The sequence below is a fragment of the Podarcis cretensis genome (assembly GCF_951804945.1).
Source record: "Podarcis cretensis genome assembly, chromosome: 7".
Taxonomy (NCBI): domain Eukaryota; kingdom Metazoa; phylum Chordata; class Lepidosauria; order Squamata; family Lacertidae; genus Podarcis; species Podarcis cretensis.
Window position 1 is genome coordinate 63984784 of NC_137176.1, and position 26106 is coordinate 64010889.

The window sequence follows — 26106 nt, forward strand, 5'->3', positions numbered from 1 at the left end:
GCTCACTTTTCAGGCCGATGGAGCTGGCATTTGTCCACAGATAACTTTCCGGGTCATGTGGCCAGCATGACTAAACCGCTTCTGGCACAACAGAACACCGTGATGGAAACCAGAGCCAGAATGGAAACGGCGTTTACCTTCCCGCCACAGCTATATATGTTGGAAGCTGCCCATAGTGGCTGGGGAAACCCAGCCAGATGGGCAGGGCATGAATAAAATTATTATTATTATAAAGCTGAGAGAAATTCTCATACAAAGCTTTTCTAAACAGATGCACAAAACAAAAACTTCAGTGACTGAGAATTATGCAAAATTTCAAACATAATGAGGTATTTCAGTACAAATAATATTTTGAGTATGCGTAGTTTAGTCCAAAGAAACTTACCTTCATATTTAATTAGTGAAGGATTAAACCATAAATTATTACAGTGAAATCTAGGTATGTACCTAATAAGGGACGCTTGAATAATCACATTTAATCTGAAGTATGTGCAACAATTAATGCTTTCATACCTACTAAGTAATGCAAATCCACACCCAAGCTAGTAGGCAGGCTGCTTTTCCAGTTGTTTCAACTTCTCTCTCCACACCTCCATTTTACAACAAGCACTAGACTCCTAGTAGTCCTGATCCATTGTTAGTACAATATTAGGTCCCATGTAAATGGGCAGGAACAGCGAAAGTGCAAAGATGTTGAGACAAAGGCCCTGTGGTAGGGTTTGAAGAAAGACTTCTCACATTGAGAAGGCAGGCCACAATGCATGGGGCTTTTTAAGAGGCACAAAGCAGCCAGAGAGAGGCAAGGTGGAATTAACAGTTACCTTCCAACCTACCTAACCTGTTTTCATAGAATCCTAGAATTGTAGAGTTGGAAGTGGCCCCGAGAGTCATTTAGTCCACCTCCCTGCAGTGCAGGAATCTTGCCCACAGCAGTCCATGGGTGGGCTTGAACCACCAACCTTCTGGTTAACAGCCAGATGCACTGACCCATCGGGCTACGGAGACCTGTCATTGTGAACGACTCCCTGGTCCTAAATGGGGTAACTGTGAACCTGAAGGACCAGGTGCGCAGCCTGGGAGTCATTCTGGACTCACAGCTGTCCATGGGCGCGCAGGTCAATTCTGTGTCCAGGGCAGCTGGTTACCAGCTCCATCTGGTACACAGGCTGAGACCCTACCTGCCCACAGACTGTCTCGCCAGAGTGGTGCATGCTCTGGTTATCTCCCGCTTGGACTACTGCAATGCACTCTACGTGGGGCTATCTTTGAAGGTGACCTGGAAACTACAACTAATCCAGAATGCGGCAGCTAGACTGGTGACTGGGAGCGGCCGCCGAGACCATATAACACCAGTCTTGAAAGACCTACATTGGCTCCCAGTACGTTTCTGAGCACAATTCAAAGTGTTGGTGCTGACCTTTAAAGCCCTAAATGGCCTCGGTCCAGTATACCTGAAGGAGCGTCTCCACCCCCATTGTTCTGCCCGGACACTGAGGTCCAGCGCCAAGGGCCTTCTGGAGGTTCCCTTGCTGCAAGAAGCCAAGTTACAGGGAACCAGGCAGAGGGCCTTCTTGGTAGTGGCATCCGCCCTGTAGAACACCCTCCCACTAGATGTCAAAGAGAAAAACAACTACCAGACTTTTAGAAGATATCTGAAGGCAGCCCTGTTTAGGGGAGCTTTTAATGTTTAATAGATTACTATATTTTAATATTCTGTTGGAAGCCACCCAGAGTGGCTGGACAAACCTAGCCAGATGGGCAGGGTATAAATAAATTATTATTATTATATAAGAGCATAAGAAGTGCCTGCTGGATCAGGCCAACGGTCCAGCATCCTGCTCTCACAGTGGTGAACCCAGATACCTATGGGAAGCATGCAAACACCCTTCTGCCCATCTGCAACTCCCAGAAACTGGCATCCAGGGAGCTACTGCCTCTGACAATGAAGATGGAACAAGGCACCCATGACTAGTTAAGAGTGTTTGTACACAGTTGAAGGTAGAAGTAGCAGAGTGACCTCCAGAATGGTGCTAATATACAAAAATCTCCTGCAATAAAATGCAGAGAAAATGCATTCCAAGCCAACATTAAAATTTCACGCACCGTGACAAAACATGGAATGTAGATTTCAAAAAGCCAAGGAGCAAGTTAGCTAAGCTCCGGACTCTTTTAAACCCAGCATTATTTTGCAACAGACGACCAAAAAAAAAGATGTTGTCATGTCCAAAGGTTTATTTGCCCCAGATGGTTTCATACAGTCCTGCAGAGATTTTTGTCCTTACACCCTAAAACACAAAGCGACCATTGAAAATTCCGGCACATGAGACTGTGTGTTAACAGCATTAAACAAAGGAGTAGGTGGCACAGAGAAGAACAAAAGAAGCATTCTTCCTACTGAAAGAGTAGACGAAACAAGGCACTTCCAGCAAGTAACTGCTGAGCAGAATGTTTCTGAAGATTCCATAAAGCTGACACACTATTATAACATCTGTAACAAGCAAAATACAAAAAGGCACTACTGTACAAACCAATTGCACCTTCCCTCAGTCCAAAGGTCGAACAAAAAGCACAAAAAACGCAGAGCCAATGAACTTGGCACAATATTTTCTTTGTTATAAAGTGCATTATTAGGTTCAACACAAATTTTAAAACAAGAGTGAAGCTTATAGTGTGTTCCTGGGTGTACAATATAAACATACACAAACATAAACTGCAATTAGATTTAGTTATTTAACTGTGCAGAAGTATGGCTTTAATGACTCAAATATCTGTTTATAATATGCATACTTTAAACAGAGCAATTATGCATTAGCAACAAAAGAAAGAGGTAGTGTTCTTTATATAAGGCAAATTTGTTGATTCGGTGATTATGTGGCTGAGTGGCGAAAGTGTAAGGAAATTTAAAGAAAAACAGTTAAAAGACAGCTTTTATATTGTTTTCAAGTGCAGGTGAATGCCCACAGTGTGATATTTCTTTCCGGATTATGAAAACAAATAACATTCCCATTACTGAAAGGTTTAATTTTGGTACTGCAAGCTTTCCTAGATCATTGCATTATAATTTACGTATCACTTATTTACATTTATGACTTTAAAAACCACAAGAAATCATATACATTTCCCAAGTCCAGATGGCAGAATTATATTTCCCAGAGCAGAAGTTACATGCCTATATAAAGAATCTGAAAATCCAAATACCAAAAAGCTGTCCATACAAAAATATTAATAGCAAGCATGTGATATACAACATGCTACATGATTGGTATATCTACATGTGTGGCATTTATCCTTATATATGGGTACTTATATACATCACTTAGGATTCCAACTTGACCTGCCTTTAACCAGAGCTTTTTTATATATTAATATATATCTCTCATAAGGCTAGATAAAGGCTGAGACAAAGCAGCACTTATATCCTTCCTATGCCATAGGTTTCTCTAGATTGGTTTATGTAAACATTCAAGCTTCTGCCATCTCAGCTTCTGCTTGACAACTACTATATACTTCTGTTCAATGCAATCCAGACATTGACTTTCTTACACTACTGTAAAGGCAGCTGGTAGCATTTACATCTCTTCATCAGTGGTATACGCTACCTCGGCAACTTCGATTTCTGGCACGTGATTTTCAGCCAATGAACCGCTCCAAGATGTTGCTCGATTCTCTTTCTCAGAACTGTAGGGACAGATCAATATGTTTGACACACTTTGGGGGGGGGGGAATCATTTCATATCTATCTCACGGTTCTGATCAGCACACTTGGAAAACTAATCTCTTTTACTAAGAGTTTATAGAGGTAGACCCTTGCCCCGCAAAATATGCTAAGCCAGGTTGCTGGTTTTGTGTTTTATGCCATTTTTTCCCCATTGTTTACATTATTAGTCATGGATACCTAGACCTCTGGGATAAGGTGGATCACTGATGCATGCCTATCAGATCATTTCATGTTCAACCAGCATTATCCACGTGCAGCTTCTTCAGCATACCTCCTGCTGAAGAGGTACAGCCGTCAACTATTATCCTTTAAACCTCAGTTTGGGGCAAGGACTTTTTGAAGGGGAGAAAAGGGCAGGAAACCACAAGTAACATAAATATATTTACCGTATTTTTCGCCCTATAGGACGCACTTTTCCCCCTCCAAAAATGAAGGGGAAATCTGGGCGCGTCCTATGGGGCGAATGCAGGCTTTTGCTGAAGCTTGGAGAGCGAGAGGGGTCGGTGCGCACCTACCCCTCTCGCACTCCAGGCTTCAGGAACACATCCGCAGCCTAAGCAGCCCTGCGGGAGTTCCCGCAGGGCTGTCTAGGCTGCGGATAGCAGCCTGCTTCCCGGAGCGCCGGTCACGCTGAAAGCAGAGCGCCCAGCGCTTCGGGAACACATCCTCAGCATAGGCAGCCCTGCGGGAGTTCCCGCAGGGCTGTCTATGCTGTGGATAGCAGCCTGCTTCCCAGAGCGTCGGGTGCCCTGAAAGCAGTGCGCCCGGCGCTTTGGGAACACATCCGCAGCCTAGGCAACCCTGCGGGAGGTCCCGCAGGGCTCCCTACGCTGCGGATAGCAGCCTGCTGCCCGGCGCGCGTGGCGCCCTGAAGCAGAGCGCCCCGCATGCCGGACAGACATCGGCCAGCCCCACAAGCTCGGGGGACAGCAAGGAGGCGCAGCGCCGCCATCCCGCTGTTCCTCGACCTGGTTCAGTTTCCCCGACCTGGTTTTGGGGGGGAAACAAAGGAAAAAATTATTTCCTTTATTTACCCCCCAAAAAACTAGGTGCGTCCTATGGGACAGAGCGTCCTATGGGACGAAAAATACGGTAATATTTCCAGAGTGTGAATTGCATTTGGAATGTGAATGGCACTTCTACAACAACGTATCACAGGAGACTGTAGAAGTGAAAGGCTTCTCAAAAAATAACCTTAAATAAAACATAGAGAATTTTAGATTGTACCTGTTGTCTTCTTCCAGGGCTCCTTGATCTGCCTCTATTGCAGAGGATTCCACTTCTCCACTGCACTCACTCTCTTGTCCTGACAACTTACGAGACTTCACTTTTCCTAAATTTAAATCCCTGTGTAACAAATTCAAGATACAGCTGATTGGATCCAGAATATCACTTTCACAAACGTAAGGATACTTTCTATTTATAGAAAGAAGAGAATACACAATTTTTGCTAACTCTCCCTTCCCCCAGTGTTTTCTAGGAGGATAAGGGGAACAGGAGGAATTGGTGAAAATTGCCCCCACTGCTTCTTCAAATGTAATTGTAGCTCCTGCTAAACATTAGTCTAGATCCAATCCAATATAGTTAAGCTAGGAAATAATGAAAAAGCACCTAAGCAGAACTTCTTTTAGAAGACTTTTCTACACATAATTATATTTTCATTCCTTTATTAGGTTTAAGACATAATATTGAAATGACACTGATACTAATTAGCAAAGAACTTTCATTACAAATTGTATCTATTTTGTATTGATGCTTCAGCATACTGTTTATCCATTATGCACTGAAAATATAATTATATTAGATGTTGAAAAAGTAAGTATTTTAGATACTAGACTACAAAATAGGATGCTCATCTACAAAATATTTTGGAAAGTACAGTATTTTGTTTGCTATGCATTTGGACGCTCTTAAGGTTTCATAATCAGATTGCATAGTAGTTCTTGAGATGAAGGAGCAGTTTTCTCTCTCTGTTTGGATAAGATTGGACGGTCCTTTGAATCAAGATGGCGAACCTTTCAAAACTGCACTGAACCTTTCAAAATGGCACCAATTTTAACTCTGCCTTCATTCCCACCCTTCTTAGAATTCCTGGGCAATGTCAGGTACAAGACCGCTAGTAAGCAATAACTATAAAATTAGCAGCATCATTTATTTCACCAGATTTCAGGTTCATACTGACAGTAAAATACAAGTCCTCATCCTCAGGATACTTTACTAAGGATTTCCTCTTTGTGAGCTTGCTACTTGGAAACTGCTCTCCCTCCCATCATTCCTATCCAAAGAAAGGCGTAGTTAAACTGACTTGCTATATGTGGCCTGCACCAACCTCAATTGTGTCAGAAAGGCTCACATACATGTTAAAGTGCTTTACTTCACACAAGACTTTCTATTTCCTTTTTAAACTGAAGTTTAAAATTATACAAGAGTTACTCTGGGGGTTATCTCCTGTCTTTCAGGAGAGAATTGAGGGAAGAAGAAGAAGAAGAAGAAGAAGAAGAAGAAGAAGAAGAAGAAGAAGAATTTTTTATTTATACCCCGCCCTCAGGGTGGCTAACACCAGAAAAATTACAATAAAAACATAATGTGTGTGGGGGGGGGGGAAGAGACCAATTTTAAAGAATTGGTTATAATACAATTTAAAATGCAGCCTCATTTTAATAGTAGCCCATAGATAAAAACTATAAGGGGAGGGAAGCATAAGGGTCAGACTGAGTCCAAACCAAAGGCCAAGTGGAACAGCTCTGTCTTGCAGGCCCTGCGGAAAGATGTCAAGTCCCGCAGGGCCCTAGTCTTTTGTGACAGAGCGTTCCACCATGTCAGGGCCAGTACTGAAAAGGCCCTGGCCCTAGTTGAGACCAATCTAACCAGCTTGCGACTTAGGACCTCCAAAGTGTTGTCATTTGTGGACCTTAAGTTCCTCCCGGGGCATACCAGGAGAGGCGGTCCCGTAGGTATGTGGGTCCTAGGTCGCATAGGGCTTTAAAGGTCAAAACCAGCACCTTAAAACTGACCCTCTACTCCACTGGGAGCCAGTGCAGTATGACTGCAACAAAAGAAGTTTTCAGAAATGCATGAATAAGTGCTCAATGTTTTGGGATTAATTTTTAAATTGCAGTCTAGTTTCAAGAATTTTCTGTCCACTTACCCCAATTGTTTCTCTATGGCGTCTATGTACACTTCTTTTTCGTTTAGCATTTTTTTCAGAGCTTCCACCTCTTTTTGCTTTTCAGCAAGTTCCTTTTGCAGACGGTAGTTTGTTTCTTCTAGGGTCTCGCAGAAAGCCTAGAAGAAAAATTAAACGATTTTTTGAAGGCAATAGTTTTGTGTGAGAAATGCAAAGACTTGAGACTGATGATGTTCCCCTACCGCAATAGTTTTAATTTTTAATATGAATAAAAGCACACAACCTCAATTTTATTTCATTGCACTGAACACTTTTATGTGGCAGTAATGAGGACAAACTGTATCAGTCTGTCATTTTTTATGCAAACAAAAAACAAAACAAAAACTAACCTCATGGTATACAACAATATAATGGCTCACAAAGGGACTGTCCTAACCCACATTTCAAAATATTTTCAGAATGACAAGCTGTGACCTACACATGCAGCTGAGAATATCTGCATGACCAGCTACCACAGCTCTGCAGACATGCATCCTGTAGCAACTTTGCTATTCATTGCACTGACACATTAAAACAGAACTAGGAAAATGTAAGGGAACTACTATGCCATTACAGAAAAAGCATTGCAGCTACTGCAGAATCTTATAGTAACAGCCTAATCACAATGAAACACAAAATAACACATATTGGTTTGAATGTGGCTACTGAGAAAGTCCACCAAAAGTTGACATTTTCTGCTAAAGCTAGATAAAAAAGCATAGGTGAAGCTCACTGTAATTACTTGAGATTACATCTTGGCACACATGATGCTGTCTTGTTGCCACACCACATAATTCTACAAATCCCCTTATGGGGCTCAGAAGGTCAACTAAAGATTCCCCCCCCCCCAAGTCCCTTGTGACATAAATAAACATTGCAACTACTGTGGAGCCCCCTCCCCCTCAAATAGGTTATCTGATGTTAAAAGATTTTATTGCAGAGCTTAAGATCCCAAGACTGAACTGCAGCAAAGAGATCAGTACGGTTGCAGTAACAACACCCACTCCTAAAGAGACTTACTTGGAAGTAAATTCCACTGATTTTAATGGGATTTATGTCTCAGTAAGTATGTTTAGCATTAAGCCCAATTGGGTTTTTGAGGTAGGAGCTTTTGTAGACATGAGTCCAATGAAAGAGGAAGTTTTCTTCAAAAGCTCATGAGCCACTAAGCTAGTTCATCTCCAAGGTGCCACACAGACCCAATGATACCTTGCCGAGTTTCTAAGGTTAATAGTTACGGTACCTGAAAAGCAAACATCCTCCAAAATTGTTACCGTATTTTTCGCCCCATAGGACGCACCTAGTTCTTTTGGGGGGGAAATAAAGAAAATTCTTTTTCCCCCCAGGCGCGGGGCTGGTGCGGGGGAAGCCCGAGCTTCCCCTGACCCCAGCCCCGAGAACAGCCTGCTATCCGCAAGCCTAGGGAGCCCGGCAGGAAGTCGCGCCGTTCTCCCCAGGCTTGCGGAGAGCTGTGCAAAGCCCGGGTGCGCTCTTCAGCTCTTCTTTGAAATGCAGGCAGCTCTGCGCAACCCTCAGGAGACCGGCGCGACTTCGCGCTGGGCTCCCAAGGGGTGCGCAGAGCGAAGCCCAGGACTGCAGGCAGCTCTGCGCAGCCCTCGGGAGACCGGCGCGAAGTCGCGGCGGTCTCCCGAGGGTTGCGCAGAGCTTCCTGAAGCCTGGAGAGCGAGAGGGGTTGGTGCACACCGACACCTCTCGCTCTCCAGGCTTCAGCAAAAGCTTGCATTCGCCCCATAGGACGCACACACATTTCCCCTTCATTTTTGGAGGGGGAAACGTGTGTCCTATAGGGCGAAAAATACGGTAATTGATATTTTGTAGAACCCTTACTGATGTCACAAGGAGTCATTCAAAGTTACTTCCCTTTCTTTAAATGGAACCACTTCTCCAATCTCTAAAAGTGTGTGTGTTTAAAACAGGGTAAAGAAAAATTAAACCAATATACACGCCGCATTTTAACATTTTTGGGGTGAAATGCTAATAGCTTGCTAGAGGAAATAATATTTGATTCAGTGCTTGGGTACATTGCACATGCTATTGAGACTGTCTCTATAAGATGTGGATATATTTTTCTTCTTGACTTCCTCTATATTTTTGATAGATATAAGATGTTTTGTAGCTGTGAGCTCCCCTTTACCTACACAAACAAAACCATTTGATGCAGAAAATCACAAATCATGGACTGAGGGCTTACAATTCTTTCTCCTTAAGAGAAAGCCTGCAATTAACGTTAAGAAGTTTGCATTTCATAATTTGTCGCTAACTTCACTAGCAAAACAGCCTATTATGTAATTTGGCAGTGATCCTCATTTGGTGGTGTAGCACATTCAGTTAACCAGGCATCCACCAGGGGCTGGAACAGATACAATGCTGCAAATCCCTTAAACTATGGGACAGTTCTGAAGGGACCAGCCATTTACAAGAGCCAAAGAGCCAAAATTAACAGGAATTAAAATACTTCAATGGCATTATATTTGACTGAAACCAAGTTAAAATAGTTAAAGTTGTCCTCTAAAATGCCAAATTCAAAACACACACACACACACACAGCAGCAGCAGCAGCAGAAGAAGAAGAGTTTGGATTTGATATCCCGCTTTATCACTACCCGAAGGAGTCTCAAAGCGGCTAACATTCTCCTTTCCCTTCCTCCCCCACAACAAACACTCTGTGAGGTGAGTGAGGCTGAGAGACTTCGGAGAAGTGTGACTGGCCCAAGGTCACCCAGCAGCTGCGTGTGGAGGAGCGGGGAAGCGAACCCGGTTCCCTAGATTACAAATCTACCACTCTTAACCACTACATCACACTGGCTCTCTGTATATATTTTGGAATGCTAACAAAATTCCAAATAACTTAACTTAAAAGTAATTTTACCAAGTATTTGAACTGGACATATTAACATAATGTGTTAAGCTGGTTCATATCTGCTAGATGTGAGCCAAAAAAGTATCTTTCTTTGTTCTTCTGCATGCATTCAGCAAATGGTATTATTCTAATTCAGAAAGACTTTTGGATGGGTTCTGCAAAATCAGATGCCCAAGGAAAACAAATAAAAAGAATGACATACAATCCGAATAAAATATCCTATTTCAGGTAGGAGGAAATAGCAGTGAGACTGAGCAGTGTAACTGATAAATCATGAAGATACACATATTAAAAATATTTGAGAAAATACTTTATGCTAAATATAATTAAACCAGTGAAGGAAAACCCTAAAGTATGATACATGCACAACTGATAAAGCAAAAGGATCAGATCACAGAGGTAGATTTAAAACAATGCATCAAACTTGAGTCATCAATAATTATATACCAGGCAGCAGAATAAAACAATATTCAACAGTCGGAGATTGAGAAAAACTGCAGGAAGAATATAGTCAAAAGAAACTTTGAAATTATTTCCTACAACTTTTGCATTCTTTAGGGATGTGGGTGGTGCTGTGGGTTAAACCACAGAGCCTAGGACTTGCCGATCAGAAGGTTGGCGGTTTGAATCCCCGCGACGGGGTGAGCTCCTGTTGCTCGGTCCCTGCTCCTGCCAACCTAGCAGCTTGAAAGCATGTCAAAGTGCAAGTAGATAAATAGGTACCGCTGTGGCGGGAAGGTAAACAGTGTTTCCGTGCGCTGCTCTGGTTCGCCAGAAGCGGCTTAGTCATGCTGGCCACATGACCCGGAAGCTGTACGCCAGCTCCCTCGACCAGTAAAGAGAGATGAGCGCCACAACCCCAGAGTCGGCCATGACTGGACCTAATGGTCAGGGGTCCCTTTACCTTTACCTTACCTGCATTCTTTCCCCACCCTCATCTCCCCAGGCTTTCGTGATCTCTGCTCCATAGCTGCCCTGTCTTTCTGCCTTTGGGCTGCTTGTTGTGCAAATGTACAGTCCATAGATTATTCATTCCATGCCTTTTTCTATGTGGCAGACATATATATTTTATGTCCGCCTCAAGGAGAACAGCTGCTTCTCCTGTTATAAAGGTACCACATGACAAACATCATATGCAACAGGCCAGTTAAGAGTGTTTTAGTCTAACAACCAAATAACTACTTTACACTTACCCTACTCTCTTCAAGGCTATCAAATGGTCCTGGTGGATCATCCAAACAAAGGAACTCCCTCACTGCAAGACTTTGAAATAATGAAAAGAAAGAAAGAAGTTGGTCTCCAAACAGAACAGCCTAAAGTCAGTGAGAAACAACACAAAACACAGCATTTCTCCGAAAATGAGCAAGTTTGTTTTTATTATAACCAACGTGTAATGTTTTAGTTAGCAGGTATAAATAAATGTTTTCCATACCATTTTCACCCTCCCCAGCAATGGATGCTTGTCTAGTATAAAATGAAATTGTTTAAAACAAAAGACATTCAGGGTGAGGATTTTTTTTAAAGTTTAATTTATCCTGGATTTTAAAATCCGATTAACTCCCCAGTAAAAAGTAAAAAAATAAATAAATCTGAATTAAAATACAGAATGTCAACAGCCAGGAGTAAGGGAACCGCTAACTAATCCCATGTCCCAGTGAAGGCTTAGAATTTGCATTTCTCAAATAGCAGATTTCTCTATACTGTACTACTAAATTGCTTTTGAAACATGAAAACCTTGCTTTTCAAAACAAATGTAAGAAAATAATAGTTGCTTTATGCATACCAAACAGGATCTCTCCCACACTCAAACTGAAGATTAATAAAGATCGTCAATAAGCCTTCACCCAGGATTATCGCCTTATCTGTACACTAGACATAACTGTCTGCCTACTTGTTTGGGGTCAATAAAGACTGTTCAAAGGGGAGTCGATAGAGAGGCTTGTATAAACTGAGCAAGAATGACTTGCACTGCTGTATTCTGGAAGATGGCTTCGATTTTTTTCTCAAGCCATGTGTAGCCCATGTAACTACTCCTAAACTGTCTCTTTTCCAGCGTTCTTTTGACTAGCAGAAGTTTGTTTGTTTATTAAATTTGTACACTGCCCTTCATTTGAGGATCACAGGGCGGGTCACAACATAAAAATACAAAATGAGAACACAAAACATATAACAACACAAAGACAAACTAAGTTGTATGTGTCAATTGTGTGGAAGCATCTCTTTTGAGAAGATTAAATTAAGGCTTCAACCAAACATGCAAACCAGTGTCCCTGCTGCTTTAAATACCATAAATATGGAGAACACTTCACATTGCAAATAATTTTTATGAAGGAATTGCTCTCACAGATTTGCCAGTTTACATATGCAAAGTTTGTTTGTTTTGAAGAAAACAACAACAAAGGACAATGAGCTGCTGGAAATTCTGGAGCAGCAGTCCACACGGGTTGGGACTAAAGAAGCTTTATATTATAAAACATGAAGAAAGCTTGTGGAAAACTGTTCTAACATCACATCTGTAGAATTTCCAGGTTCATCAGCGAGTTTGTAAGCGAGTGAGAATGTGTCTTTTCCTCTCATAACATCTATTCAGTCAAATGAACTGTCTAGAAAAAACAGGAACAATGCTTCTTTGCTTCATTTGACAGTTATATCACACCCTTTTCCAAACAGTTTTATTTACAGTAGAGCTTCTCTTCATGGTTGAACTGCTGTTTTGAAAAGATGTGGAATGAGATTGCAGATGGCCATCCTCAGAACAGCCTATTATATGAAAGCATTGTTGCCTTCTCCAAGCTTGATTTCACTTGTTCTGTACCTCTTGTAGACCCCATTATTGAGTTTAAGGACAATTTTGGCAATATTAAGCTACAAAATGCGAAAAATACTACAAAATGTGTATCTTGAGACTAATGGTATAAAGCTTTTATGTGGAAGAATGATGATAAAAAATTATAACCACTGAATCCAAGCACTTAATAAGATAAATATCAGTTGGTTTTGGGTAGCCTTGAGTAGCTTTTTTTTTTGCTATGATGCCTTTGGCAGTACTATATGTGGTTGCAGTTAAGAAACAAAGTTTTTTGTGCACTAGTGGAAAAGGGGGGATTCAAGTGTAGGGTTTTGTTAAGTATATTCTCAACTGAGGTTGTAATAAGCTAAAAATATACATTGATCTGTGGCCAGAGGCAGTACACCTTTCTGAATACCATATGTTGGAGACAAAATGCAGTACAAAGCAGAAGAGTGCTGCCTTCGTGCCATACTTGAGAGTTTATTAGAACCAGTTGATTGGCAGCTGTTGGAAACAGAATGCTGGTTATCTGTTAGATGCAGGCTGGAGCAAGTCATTTCTTATGCTCCTATGTGATATTTATATGATGAGGATTGTGATGCAAAAGCTCATTCAAATGCATTTAGAAATTTAATGGAAGCAACAGCAATATTGGTTTTCCTTTCCTCTTTCCAAACCATAATGCGGTGCATGTGGGGAAGGGAATTCCATCTTTAACTTACAGTTTTTGATTGAGCAAAGCTGTTTACATAGACTCAACTAAGCATTACTATTTTAGCTCTATTGCACTAAGATGGGCAATACTGATAGAAGCAGAAAGTATGCTTCTTCTACAGAAAGCTGCAACTAGAGCAGCAGAAAACGCACATGCACACTTGTCTTTTATGAACAGCAGAGCACTGAATCCCATTTTTAGATTCAACTCCAAGATAGGGTGGAGCCACAAGTGACTCCGGCCCAGCCTGTCAGAAGAATAAGTAATCCAAGCATCTGTTTTACAGGTTTAACACCTTTCTCCAGTTTCCACAATATGCAGAAAGAAATACTCATGAGCAAATAAAAGGGGGGAAACTCTTGAGCGAGTCTATTAATGTCTCCAATACACAGCTTGCACAAGGTGTATTTCTGATGTTCATTGTGAACTTATATCCCTATTAAAAATCATTCCAATGAGGTTGTTACTTTAGGATGTGCAGTTTTACTGTACTCTTATTCATGGTGTTATATAATGAAGGATCTCACTAACAAAATCCTGTTTAATGTTGGGGCAAGAGAACTGGTTCACAGAGTCTTGAACGAGTGTCGCTGCTTTGCATGTCAGGAAGAAACCATTAATGAGAACATTTATTCTTGCCTAAGAAGCTCAAGACATCTTGAAAGAATTTGAAAAACTCTACATACTAGTCTATTAGCACTGCAATGCGGAAGTTAGAAGTGACAGAAAAAGATGAGTTTATTTGTTGCGTCTCAGGACGTTTTAGGTTGCATTTTTTTTTAATAAAATCACACACAAACATAATTGCATCAACACTATGCTGTACAAGCTCTTAGCTGAACATTGGGTCTACAATCTATTGTGGAGTTCTGTATGGTTGTTGCTGTCATAGCTGCAGCACAGAAGGCTACAATTTCTGTGAGAGACTCCCAATCTGCTATCAGATGGCACAAATCTCTAAAGGACAAAAGTTCAAGAAGTTCATATATAACAGAGTTGATAGGAACTGTAAGTACCTGCTAAGAGGCACTTCTGTCACTACCTTTTAGCTGTTATATTGAAGCAGAAGTAGCTAACCTGTGCTCTTAAGATTATGTCCACGCCCTATCAGCACTAACCATTGGCAACAACTGGAGAACAACTGCTTAGTCACTCCTGTACTGAAATGTTCAACAATAGTGGCAAAGACAAATTTCCCGACCAATTTCTGATCCATTGAGAAATTGTCACGACTTGCAGTCTAGCCCACCCAACCATTCAGGATTCTACTATAATTACCCATCCATAACCAGCCACCATAAACACAAACAAACACACTGAAATGGAACATTTCAGCTTCAAGGTTGGCATTTAGAATTCAATGTACTGCCAAATAGCACACTGCTCATAACATACGTGGTTCAAGATTGCATAAAACTAGGGATTCTATAATTAAAAACAACAACACATGGTTTCGATTGCAATGCCAAGCTCTAAAGCATTCGTAAAAGAGTATCTTCAAAATCACCTATCTTAGAAAGCATATAACAAATACAGGCAGAATCAAAGGCATTCTTTTCAAATCTGCATTTTAGAGGGTTTAAAAAAAATCTTCTTCTTAAATGTATTTTTAGAAACTGAAAAATAAAATTAACGGATAATCCCCATATTGTAACTCCACATGCTGAATACACAATGCCAAACAGCCAACAGCAGATTTTTTGTATATTTAAAGACTTTAACAACCACATTCCAAATACATTGCTCTCACAGAGTGATGTATAAGGATAATGAATAGAACGTAATACTACATAAAACTAGAAAATTTAGACACAGTTAAAACACAGCACCCTCAATTAAAGCACAGCAGACTAATCAAAAGTGAAATAAAAAAAAGCATCTCAAAAGTTATCTTAAGAGTTATGTATTTCTTGGGTGAGGCAATTCCAGAAATGTGGAGCCGCTACTCATAAGGCCTTGTCTCTGATATCTGTCCATCTTATTGATCGGCCAGAGACCTGGGTCTCAGAATTTGGTCTCAAAGCTTGAGCTGTCTCATACAGATGCAGGCAGTCCTTTAAAATAACTTTGATTCACACCATTTAGGGCATGGGTAGAAAAACTAAGGCCCGGAGCTGGATCCGGCCCAATCGCCTTCTAAATCCGGCCCGCGGACGGTCCGGGAATCATTGTGTTTTTACCTGAGTAAAATGTGTCCTTTTATTTAAAATGCATCTCTAGGTCATTTGTGGGGCCTGCATGGTGTTTTTACATGAGTAGAATGTGTGCTTTTATTTAAAATGCATCTCTGGGTTATTTGTGGGGCATAGGAACTCGTTCATTTGTTTTTCTTTTCAAAATATAGTCCGGCCCCCCACAAGGTTTGAGGGACAGTGGACCGACCCCCTGCTGAAAAAGTTTTCTGACCCCAGATTTAGGGTATCTTCTTATCTACACAAATACATTCCTGACTTCCTTTGTCCCTTTCTCTGCATCCAAATTGTGGCAAATCCTGTAATTTAGACAGATTGCCACCCTGCTAGTGGCTAGAATGTAGAAGTCTGAAATATTTCTAAAAACCTCTCAAAACTCCTTTTGCAATTTCCAGTCTTAAACACATTTGCCCTTTTGTAACCTAAAATAATGCAAGTTCCTACACTTTTACTAATTTTCAGTTTCAACAGTTTATATATTGCTTAACTCTGTTGTCTCAGAAGTGCTGAGTAACAGTAAAGTTAAAAAGATATAATGAAGATAGGTAAGTTAAAACTAATAACAAAACTTACTTAAAATGCCTAGTGATGTAAAAAGGCCTCCACTAGGTGTAAGAAGTTCAAAAGGGGAAAGGCCTATTTCATCTCACCTGGGAGGAAGTTCTACAAAATTGGGCCTACAATGCTGAAAATGTGGCTGTGCTTTTGAGCCAGACGACAACTACCATATTTTTCGCTCTCTAAGACGCACCAGACCACAAGACGCACCTAGTTTTTGGAGGAGGAAAACAAGAAAAAAAATATTCTGAATCCCAGAAGCCAGAACAGCAAGAGGAATCACTGTGCAGCGAAAGCAGCGATCCCTCTTGCTGTTCTGGCTTCTGGGATAGCTGCACAGCCTGCATTCGCCCCATAAGACGCACACACATTTCCCCTTACTTTTTAGGAGGGAAAAAGTGAGTCTTATAGAGCAAAAAATACGGTAACAGCTACTCCTGCAAGGGCTTCAGGGATTAGGCATGAATATATAGAATTAGGTGGTTGTTAAGATTTCCTGGACCACCGTTGTTAAAGTCCTTGTGAATTGATACAAGAATCCTGAACCTGGCCAAGCAGCATATGTGCTGGTGTTAGTCTGGGGGTGAGTTTCTTTATTGACAGAAAGCAATTTAATTATTCATTAGTTTAATTCTGGAAAAGCAGGAGTACAATTTAGAATACAGTCATACCTCGGGTTACAGCCGCTTCAGGTTGCGTTTTTTCAGGTTGCAGACTGCCAAAACCCGGAAGTACCAGAACGGGTTACTTCCGGGTTTCGGCGGTCGCGCATGCACAGAAGTGCTAAATTGCGCATAAGACCAAATCGCAACCTGCACATGCGCAGACGTGCATTGCGAACGCTGCGGGTTGGGAACGTGCATCCCGCACGGATCACGTTCGCAACCCGAGCATCCACTGTAGTGGGCAGCAGAGCTCAAACCAAGTATTACCAAAAAAGAGCAACAGCTAAAGAGGGTCTTATTCTTTTGTTACCCTGTTATGATAATCCAAGTGATATGATAGAAGAAGGTGAGAATCACATACCAGTTAGCAATGTCTTTGTGAGCTACTAAATTCTGTAAGAATGCTTGGAGTCCCAGCTGTCTATCTTCCAGAAAATCAGGATTGTAATTATCCTTGAACCAGCGCTTTGGTGGTAGTGCCAATCGGAAACCAGGAAACATATCTTTGAGCTGAAAAAGCAAACCAAGTAGATAGTAAGGAATTACACTTTCTGCATAGAGTTAATATATCACTCCCCTTGCTTTTTATCTATTTCTGTCCCTTTGCCTCAGGTTAATGTGCAATAGGTTCTTTTGATGAGATTTTCTCAGCAAAGGGTGGCAGGTCAAGCTGGTTTGAAGAGTAGCAACAACATATCAAATGCAATACCAGTGCGCCAATACCTGGAAACAACCACCATCTATTATTCTCATATAGTGAAAATTTGGTGCTTTTCCAAAAAAGCGAAAAATTGAGCCATGCCACTATTCCTCTGTGGTACAAACAAAAGGCTAGTCAAGAGACACATTATGGGAATGCATCTTGTTAGAAGAATGTTTACAACAATAGGCAGAGATATATGAATCTTAGCAAACTAGCCTTCTCTTGATTAAGCAAGGGGTAGCATTCAACATTAATGAACATGGAAGTTAGGTCCGTTCATTTTTAATGGGTGTACTCTGAGTAAAACTTAGTTGAGTTCCACCTAAGATTTTGCAGAGCAAACCGGGGGGGGGGGGGGGGGGCAGGAAGAAAAAGTTAAAGGGCTTGCAGGTATTATTTTTGGGTGTCAAATATGCAGATCACCCTGTGATCTTCAGATGAAGGGTGGTATAACAATTCAATAAAATGTAAATAAATATGGCGCTGGAATGGCTTTCCAAATACCATTTAAAAATAGTGCTTCTCAGTGTACTTGCTAGTTCTATGGCAAAGCAATTGCTTGTAACTTTTCAAACTTGGAAGCAAAAATGTTAATCTGGTACATTAATAGCTGGAGATCAAGAATTATATACCTTGTCATTAAGCCTGGAGAAGTCCGTATACCTTCTAAAAACTACCCAGTTTTCCTCTGGATTTTTCTTTACAAGGATTTTGTAAACCTGTTAAATAAAAAAAACTATTATAGCAGTTTCAATAAGTTGTGTGAGCATTTTAGTCACATTGCACTATAATTACTAGGAAGTTGACATAACTATTCTTTCAGAAAGGAAGCAAGCGTTATCAAAGTTTGCCAATGAATATATACTAAAGTATAAAAAATGAACAAGTATTTCATGCAAATATAGAACTGGTATTGTTTTACTGCTCCCAGGAGGAACCAATTCCTGGAATTTGGATTTTCTATTTTAAACTATTTTCACAAACGTAGTGTATTTCAACAAGATACCCTGATCCTATCTACACTGAGTCACTCATCCCAGCTCAGGCGGAACTAGGTAAGGGGGAGACTTGCCTCTGTTCCAAATTCCAGTTGCCTCAATCACATGACCTACCAATGGAATGGAAGTTAGACTGGCAAAAAGGGTAGTGCAAGTCACACTGTTATAAAGTATTGTTTCCCCTCTGTCAGGCTTGGGCTGGCTCTGCTCCTAGATTGAGTTTGGAATGGTGTAATTTATGCCATCCTAATTTATGCTGGGTTCCTATAGTTTGTCTTGCACTGTTAATCAGAACCAAGTCTCAAAGATCTGAATACAGTACTGCTTCCCAGTAAATTAAGGTTAGGATTAAAAATCTAATGCATATTCAAAGTATAACCAATGAAGTAATTTCTACTGAAACATTATGGTACATTGCAATAATCTGCAATATTAATTTACGATGACTCAGATGAATGGGAGAACTTGTTGGACTATACCCACCTCTTTGGTATCTAAACTACTGGTGCCTGCATACGTCGTCTTCTCCTTTTGTGATTTCAGTGCAGTCCTATACATATCCACCCAGAAATGTCCCATTGAGTTCAATGGGTCTTACTTCCAAATAAGGAAGTATATAGGACTGCAGCCTAAATTACCATAAAAATTCCTTTTCTGTGGTTTTTTTTTTTTAAAGTGTTGTTTACACAGAACAGCCACTTCAAAAACACAGCCTTGGTTATCCTCAATTGTTGAATCCAGCTCAGACTGCAAAAAGTAATTAACACTGCTTTATGTAATTCCAGCCATGCTGAAGCTACCCATGTGTATAAAGCTGAGCAAGGTTAAAATTTGCAGAACTGAAAGCATTTATTGTTTTTAGTAGCTCAACAGTGCTGGAATCAGCAAACCTTTATACAAGTACAGATGGCTTAATTAATTAATTTCAAGTATTTATATTCCACTTTTCAATAGAAAAGATCACAAAGCAGTTTAGTGGCTTATAAACAACCAACCAACAATAATGGTAAAACAATAGAAATACTGTATGGACATTATCAGAACCCATAAATTATACAATATATAAAACATCAAACCCTGCGACATTTACTCAATACACTTGCACCTGCTCAACTTCTATGTCTGCTCACACATCTGTACCTCAGTCCATCTACTACACCTGCATGCATTCACCCACACTCACACATTCCACAACTGCAGATCTCAGTAATCCCAAGTACATACACAAAGGCCAGACCACAACACTGGTAGCCGGATACTATGAGGCAGTCATTGTCCAGAATATGTGTCAAAAACAAGATAGGAATGGGGGTGAGGAATCACATAGTATGGAAACGGCATCTAGCAGGCAATTCAAGAGCCATTTCAGAAAGCCAGTGAAGAGACCCATACTTACTGTGCAGCGTGATTAGTATTTTTTAAGGATTCTGTGAATCTTTAAATGATGTGTTACTAGTCAAAATTCCTGAAGAAAAAAGCACAACTTACAGTGAATTTTGCCCTCTCTTCCATCACCTCATAACCTAGTATCGTAGGCGTAGCAGGCCGATCTTCCCAGCTCCCAGAGTTTATGTTTTGCTCACTATCTTCCGATGCTTGAGTGCAATATTCCATAGATGTGTTTGTACCTATAAATTTAGTCCTAACAAGCGGACTATTGCAAGGAGATGAAGTGGCACCAATTGCATCAGGGACACTCCTCTTTTTAAAACTACTGATAGAAGATTCCTCTAGCTGTGCTTTTGAAGAATCTGAACATGTTGAAATGCTCCCAAGAGATGATCTTCTTTGGTTTCTATTCGTGGTAAAACTAGTAGAACTTCCTATAGGTATTGGAACAGGAACATATGGAGTAGCCATCCTTCATTAGCGACTGTAAGAAAGCTTATACTTATTGACTGTAGAATTTATGGAACTCTCATTCACGTTCCCTTCTGTTATCTGGAAATAAGAGAAAGTAGGTTTTCAAACAAACAAAACTTTTTATAGAGACATTCTCATAACTTTATTTAAAACATGGAAATTCCTCAATGTCTGTATTAAGCAACAACAGAGTATGAATGGCTTTATAAAGAAACGAAAACTGGAAAATAATCTCACACAATCAGAACGTAACTTAGGGTTGCTACATGTCACAAAGTCTTACAAAATGCTTCAGTAAATTCTCACACCCTAGGATGCTGACCTATCATCTTCTGCTTCATCCAATTCAAATTATTTTAAATTCCTGCTACTGTCCTCATTTTTCACATGGTCTAGTCCTTCCCCTGTCCACCCCCTAATATTCTTAAGAGGGTCTCTTCTGCAGTCTTCAGAGAGTAGCTGGAAGTGGGGAGGCACTCTGCAGTTTGAATCTGAAATTTTAGATGCACTAACAAAATTCCCTGTCACAAAATGCGCCTAGAACAATGGGAGCTTTGAACACTGACTAGCATATGCAGAAAGCAAAATCATCCAGCGTAGATATTTTGATAAGATGCTGAGTAAAGCGGAAGTATGTTCATTTTAAATGAGCTGGCTATCTGATGTATTATTTAATATAGTTCTACCACATTTCACTGCAAGACTCATTCCATCCAGTGAAAACAGAAAACAAATGAACCTGAGTTTCTGAAGAATAGTTTAACATTTTAATTTTATCCACACTTTTAGTTTCATACTTTTTGGGGAAAGCAGAAGTTGTATAATTAAACAGTATGATTAGCAAACGTAAAGAAGAATAAGCAGCCACACTGATGTTCTTCTCCAAAGTGATGATCTCCTCACAATGATACTACAGAGACTGGATTCCAGGATCTCTGAATCATCAAATGATATTCAACAGCATAAATTATATCAACCAAAATTCCCACTTAAAACTGGAAACACCTGTAATCCAACTACTACATGGACTCAAAAGTCAAATAATTTGAAGGTTCACTTTTATAGTTTTCCCAACTCAAGGACTGTATTGACTTAACTGCAGGAAGTAACCTTCTTTATATTATTTTTTATTACATTAATTAGTTGTTTTTTCTTGCGCAATTCAAAGTAACTTATGGGCAAATGAGCAAACAAACAAAACTCCAATGGATACATTTAAACCAAACCAAGCCAACTTTAAAATAATACATTAAAATACATTTCAAACACCTGCAAAAGGCCAGACAGAGGTCAAAGGACTGGTTAAAGAGGAAAGTTTTTGCCTCGCGCCTAAAAATCTATATTGATGGCACCAGGTAAGCCTCCTTAGGGAAAGCATTCCACAAACGGGGAGCCACCACTGGAAAGACCTGTTCTTGTGTTGCCACATGAAGAAGGGCCTCAGATGATGATTGCAGGGTTTGGACTGGTTCATATGAGGAGAGGTGGTCCTTATGGCATTGAGGTCCTGTGCCACATAAGGCTTTATAGGTCAAAACCAGCACTTTGAATTGGGTCCAGAAACTAACTGGCAGTCAGTGCAGTCAGGTCAGGATTGGTATTATATGTTCAAACTGTTTTGCCCCAGTGAGCAACCTGGCCACTGAATTTTGCACCAGCTGAAGTTTCTGAACCATCTTCAAAAGCAGCCCCCAGTATGATGCATTGCGGTAATCTAACCTAAAGGCTACCAGAGCATAGACAGAAGAAGTCTGGCTATCCTTGTCCAGATAGGAGCATAGCTGAGCCACCAGCTGAAGCTGATGGAAGGCACTCCATGCCATTGAGACAACCTCAGCCTCAAGCAATAGAAATTGATTCAGAAGTATCCCTAAGCTATGCACCTGCTCCTTCACAGGAAGTGTAACACCATCAAGAGCAGGTAATATTTTCTTTACTACAGTCGTACCTCGTTTTGTGGCCGGGATCCATTCTGGAGCCCCAGCCGCTAGCCAAAAAGGATGCAGGGCAAAGCGCCATGTCTGCACATGCGCGCGGAGCGGTTTGCGCTTCTGCGCATGTGCGAGTGGCAAACCTGGAAGTAACCAGTTCTGGTACTTCCAGGTTTGCTGTGGACATTCACTGGAACGGACGCTAGACGAGGCGGACGTTCATGGAGGTATTGCTGTATTTCAACCTAGTTATCTCTTTTTAACTCATTCTCTCTCAGCTATGCTTTCTCTTTTCACCACCATTTTAGTGCAGAGATTAATATGGAAGCAATTGACTGTTGTAACTGTAGATGCGACTCAGTAGCAGCAAGCAGGAAAAGGTGCGCTCTGTACCTGACAACCCACTGCAGTGTAGTTGCTGCTCCTTACTGGCAGGGAGAGATGTTGGCACTGTGGGGCACATCAGAAGGAGCATCAGAGTGACTCCACCAGTGCACTTTCACAGTGTTGATGCCCCTGTCAACTTGCCTCCTCCTTCCCTGGAAGCAGCACTGACTCCACTACAGGGATGTCATGTGCACAGTGCCTCCCTTTGGCAAATACTGAGTTCCACCTACAGCCATTTACTCCCACACTAATTTCTGCAGCAAAGTACTTTACTCCCTATTGAAACAGCCATAGGAAAGAACAGGGAAGAAGGAGGTATTGCAGTTCCTCTTTGATTTGTTCACATTCTGGAAAGGCATGTAAAGACTATCCCACAGTACAAATTCCTTGCTGTGAGGGAGGGAGTATTATGGATGATGATACTTAGCTCAACTATTCCTACCCAGAAGAAAAGAAAAGAGTTATACTCTGTGTGGTTTACATCTGACAACAGTATTTCTACTGCTGTACAGTAGAAATTGTCTTTAAAAACACAATGCTAGCAGCATGTCCAACAGTAATTCTAGCACTAGGCTACCAGTCCTGATGCACCCAGATCAACAGCAATGGTTACTAAGATCTGCAGGTGAAATCCTTCTTGTGGTTCTGTCACTACGGGACGCCTGCAGTGGGGCATGACAGAGCCTTCTCCATGGTGGCCCCTCAGTTATGGAATTCCAACCCCCTTGAGATAAGGCAGACACCATCCCTGTATTTTGGCATTGCCTAAAGGATACCTTTTTGCCACAGCTTTTGTGCAAAGTTTAGGGTAGTATTTCATTGGCTATTTAGTAATATTTCCAAGTATTATTAACTCTTGTGTTTCAGTTGTGGTTATAAATGAATGAAGCATAAGTAGTGACATAAGCTTTTATGGACAAAAATTCCATTCATTTGATCCATGAAGTGTTAACCCAGACTGGAAAAGATAAATACATAACTATAAAGAAAGTAAAGAAAAACCCTGCATAGGGCAAAAGGCTAATGAAAATCAAGAGACCGTGTGTTTGTTAGATTTATATCCCGCCCTTCAATGTGGTGAAGGGCAGGGTGCAACCCTAGCAAGCAAATAAGCCAAATCATTACTCGAGATGTTTACAAGTTTTTGCATATTCAGTTGCCAGTCCCGTGCATCTGACGAGGCTCCAAAGACCACAAAATTGTAGACCACAATAAAGCCCTTTCGAGGCGACACAAAACTCTCTCGCTCCCCCTCTTACTTTGGCTGTGGCCATTAGTTATTACTGGGGCGCTGAAGCCGATTCCCCGAACCGCAGGGAGCAGCAGCCTGCAAACTATCAGCGAGCGAAGGAAGGAAGATTTACGAAGGAAGATTTGTGAGCAACATTCTCCCAAGGCCCACCTTCGTTTCCTCGGGGTGCAGTCGACGTGTGAGCCCCTCACCCTCCACCAGGGGCTCGGGACCACCGTCCCCTCCGCTCCACAGCTCAGCCGGTGGAGAAGGAGACTCGCGCGCTCAGGGTCGCGGGTTCGAGTCCCGCGTTGAGCGAAAGATCCCTGCACCGCTAGGGGCTGGACTAGATGACCCTCGCGACCCCTTCCCACTCGACGATCTTCGGTCTGGGCATTTACTCACGCGACGCCTCCTGCCCTTCGCCGGCCGCCCCGGCCCCTGGTCCTCCTTCCTCCGCACTCCGCTTGGCCAGGCGAGGCCAAGGCGCTACAAGGACGCGCTCGCGGCAAAGACTACCTGTTGCGCGCCGGAGGCACCCTCGCCGGCCGCCCCTGCGGAGTCCCAAGAGGTACGAGCCGCCACAAGCCGCCGCCACGGTTCCTCAGCCCGTCTCCGACTACAGCTCCCGGGGTGCACCGCGGCCAGACCTGCTCTACCCCCTCCGCGGACAAAACACCGCCGCCTGTAAGAGGGGAAAAAAACTTCAAGTCCCGACAAGCAACGCGGTCAAGCGCGCGACCCGTGAATCGGCGTATTCTGGAAAAGCTGGCTGAAAACATTCCACCTTCCTTCCGCCACCTGTTCCCGCACAGCCTGCTGGGATTTGTAGTTCTGTGGGGGAAGAGAGAGGTGTTGTGCTACTTCAGGAACAGGTGGCGAGAAATGACTCGCTGCGCAGACCAGACTGGCCTAATGCGGTGGTGTTTAACCAAGGGCAGCAGATCCGGTTTTAAAGTTCGCGCGGCTTGCGGCTGTCTCCTAAATTCACTTTCCCGCTAGGGAATGTCAGGAAAAGTGTCGCGTCTCCATGTTTTCCTTCCTGCCAATCAACTGCCGCCCCCGCAAAAAGCAAACAAACAAGCCAATCCTCGTGATACTTACTTAAAGTTTCCCAACTGCAATCCTAAATGCACTTACCTGGGCGCGAGTTCCATTGATCCCCAATGGGGCTTAGTTCTGCGTAGGCAAGTACAGGATTGCACTGTCATGCTTGATTTTTTTATTGTTTTTTTAACTACCTAGGTTCGTTTTAAGCCCACCCCTTTAAAAAATAAATAAACCAAGAAGCCAGAAAACAAATGGATTTGTTTAATAGTGGTGCCAGCTCATAACTTCTGCAAAAACTGAAAATTCCCTTTGTAACCTGAGCTTCATTTCCATGAGAGAGCAGAGTACTGAAGGTGTCTGGTGCTTTTGTAGTATTTTCTGTATTAAGTTTAATAATAATAATAATAATTTATTATTTATACCTAGCCCATTTGGCTGGGTTTCCCCAACCACTCTGGGCAGCTCCCAACAGAATATTAAAAACACACTAAAACACTAAACGTTAAAAACTTCCCCCAAACAGGGTTGCCTTCAGATGTCTTCTAAAAGTCAGTTGTTTATTTTCTTTACATATGATGGGAGGGTGTTCCACAGGGCGGGCACCACTACTGAGAAGGTCCTCTGTCTGGTAAATAATATATTTAAGTAATATATATGCATGCAGCTGGTTCCCATAAATCAGAAGCTTTGGTGCTTTGTCCTAGGCTGTTGGCCATGCTAGCTGGGATTGCTGGGAGATGTAGTTCATCAACTTCTGGAGGACCAAAGGTTCCTCATACCTGCCAGGGAGGGAGCCACTCCACCTAAGATACTTAGCCTTCAGACAACTCACAGTGCTCTCAGTCTTTGGTGTCTCCAAAAGTGAGACTGTCTTACTTTTTTCTTTTCCTCCTCCTGCCACCTCTCCCTCCCTGAAATGTGATTTCAGAACTTACTCTTGAACTGAATTTCCTAATTGCCTATTGAGGGAACTGGGCAGTTTGTGCCTGCAGTTCTTTATACACATCCTTCAGAGGCCTTCCCTGGCATCCATAATGTCTTTCTGCTGCTCCACCCACTGAAATTTGGCTTCAAGAAGCATTGTGTTGTAGCCAGTAGAATAGATTGTGGTGTGTGTGTCATGCCCACAAGTGTTTCTCTGGTTCGCACACATGCCCACAGGCTCCAAAAGGTTGGTAACCCCTAAGTATACTTCCAACCAGGCATGCAAGGGTTGCACTGTAAGAAACCTAACTCTTAGTATTCTTTTGTTAGGGC

At 41.8% G+C, this 26106-nt stretch overlaps 1 protein-coding gene across 2 annotated transcripts; it reads right to left on the minus strand.

The window, feature by feature from the left end:
* Nucleotides 1–2214: 2214 nt before the first annotated feature.
* Nucleotides 2215–24475, minus strand: SNX16 (sorting nexin 16). 2 transcript variants are annotated; one of them, XM_079983175.1, is made up of 8 exons: nucleotides 24319–24475; nucleotides 19876–20328; nucleotides 18022–18108; nucleotides 17048–17196; nucleotides 10959–11028; nucleotides 6867–7003; nucleotides 4946–5065; nucleotides 2215–3678 (listed from the first exon to the last, which is right to left on the minus strand). In XM_079983175.1, the coding sequence occupies exons 2-8, from the start codon at nucleotides 20245–20247 to the stop codon at nucleotides 3570–3572; spliced, it is 1044 nt and encodes a 347-aa protein (XP_079839301.1). In that variant the 5' UTR covers nucleotides 20248–20328; nucleotides 24319–24475; the 3' UTR covers nucleotides 2215–3569. The 2 variants fall into 2 exon arrangements, with proteins under 2 accessions (XP_079839301.1, XP_079839302.1); XM_079983176.1 differs by lacking the exon at nucleotides 24319–24475 and adding an exon at nucleotides 23971–24294.
* Between the last annotated feature and the right edge of the window lie 1631 nt (nucleotides 24476–26106).

Excerpts from the sequence above, each read along its gene's own strand:
- SNX16 (XM_079983175.1), bottom strand. The coding sequence starts at position 20,247 with ATGGCTACTCCATATGTTCCTGTTCCAATACCTATAGGAAGTTCTACT. Across the intron at positions 17,197-18,021 it reads TCTCCAGGCTTAATGACAAG|CTCAAAGATATGTTTCCTGG; the intron begins GTATATAATTCT and ends TTGCTTTTTCAG. Across the intron at positions 11,029-17,047 it reads CACAAAGACATTGCTAACTG|TCTTGCAGTGAGGGAGTTCC; the intron begins GTATGTGATTCT and ends ATTATTTCAAAG.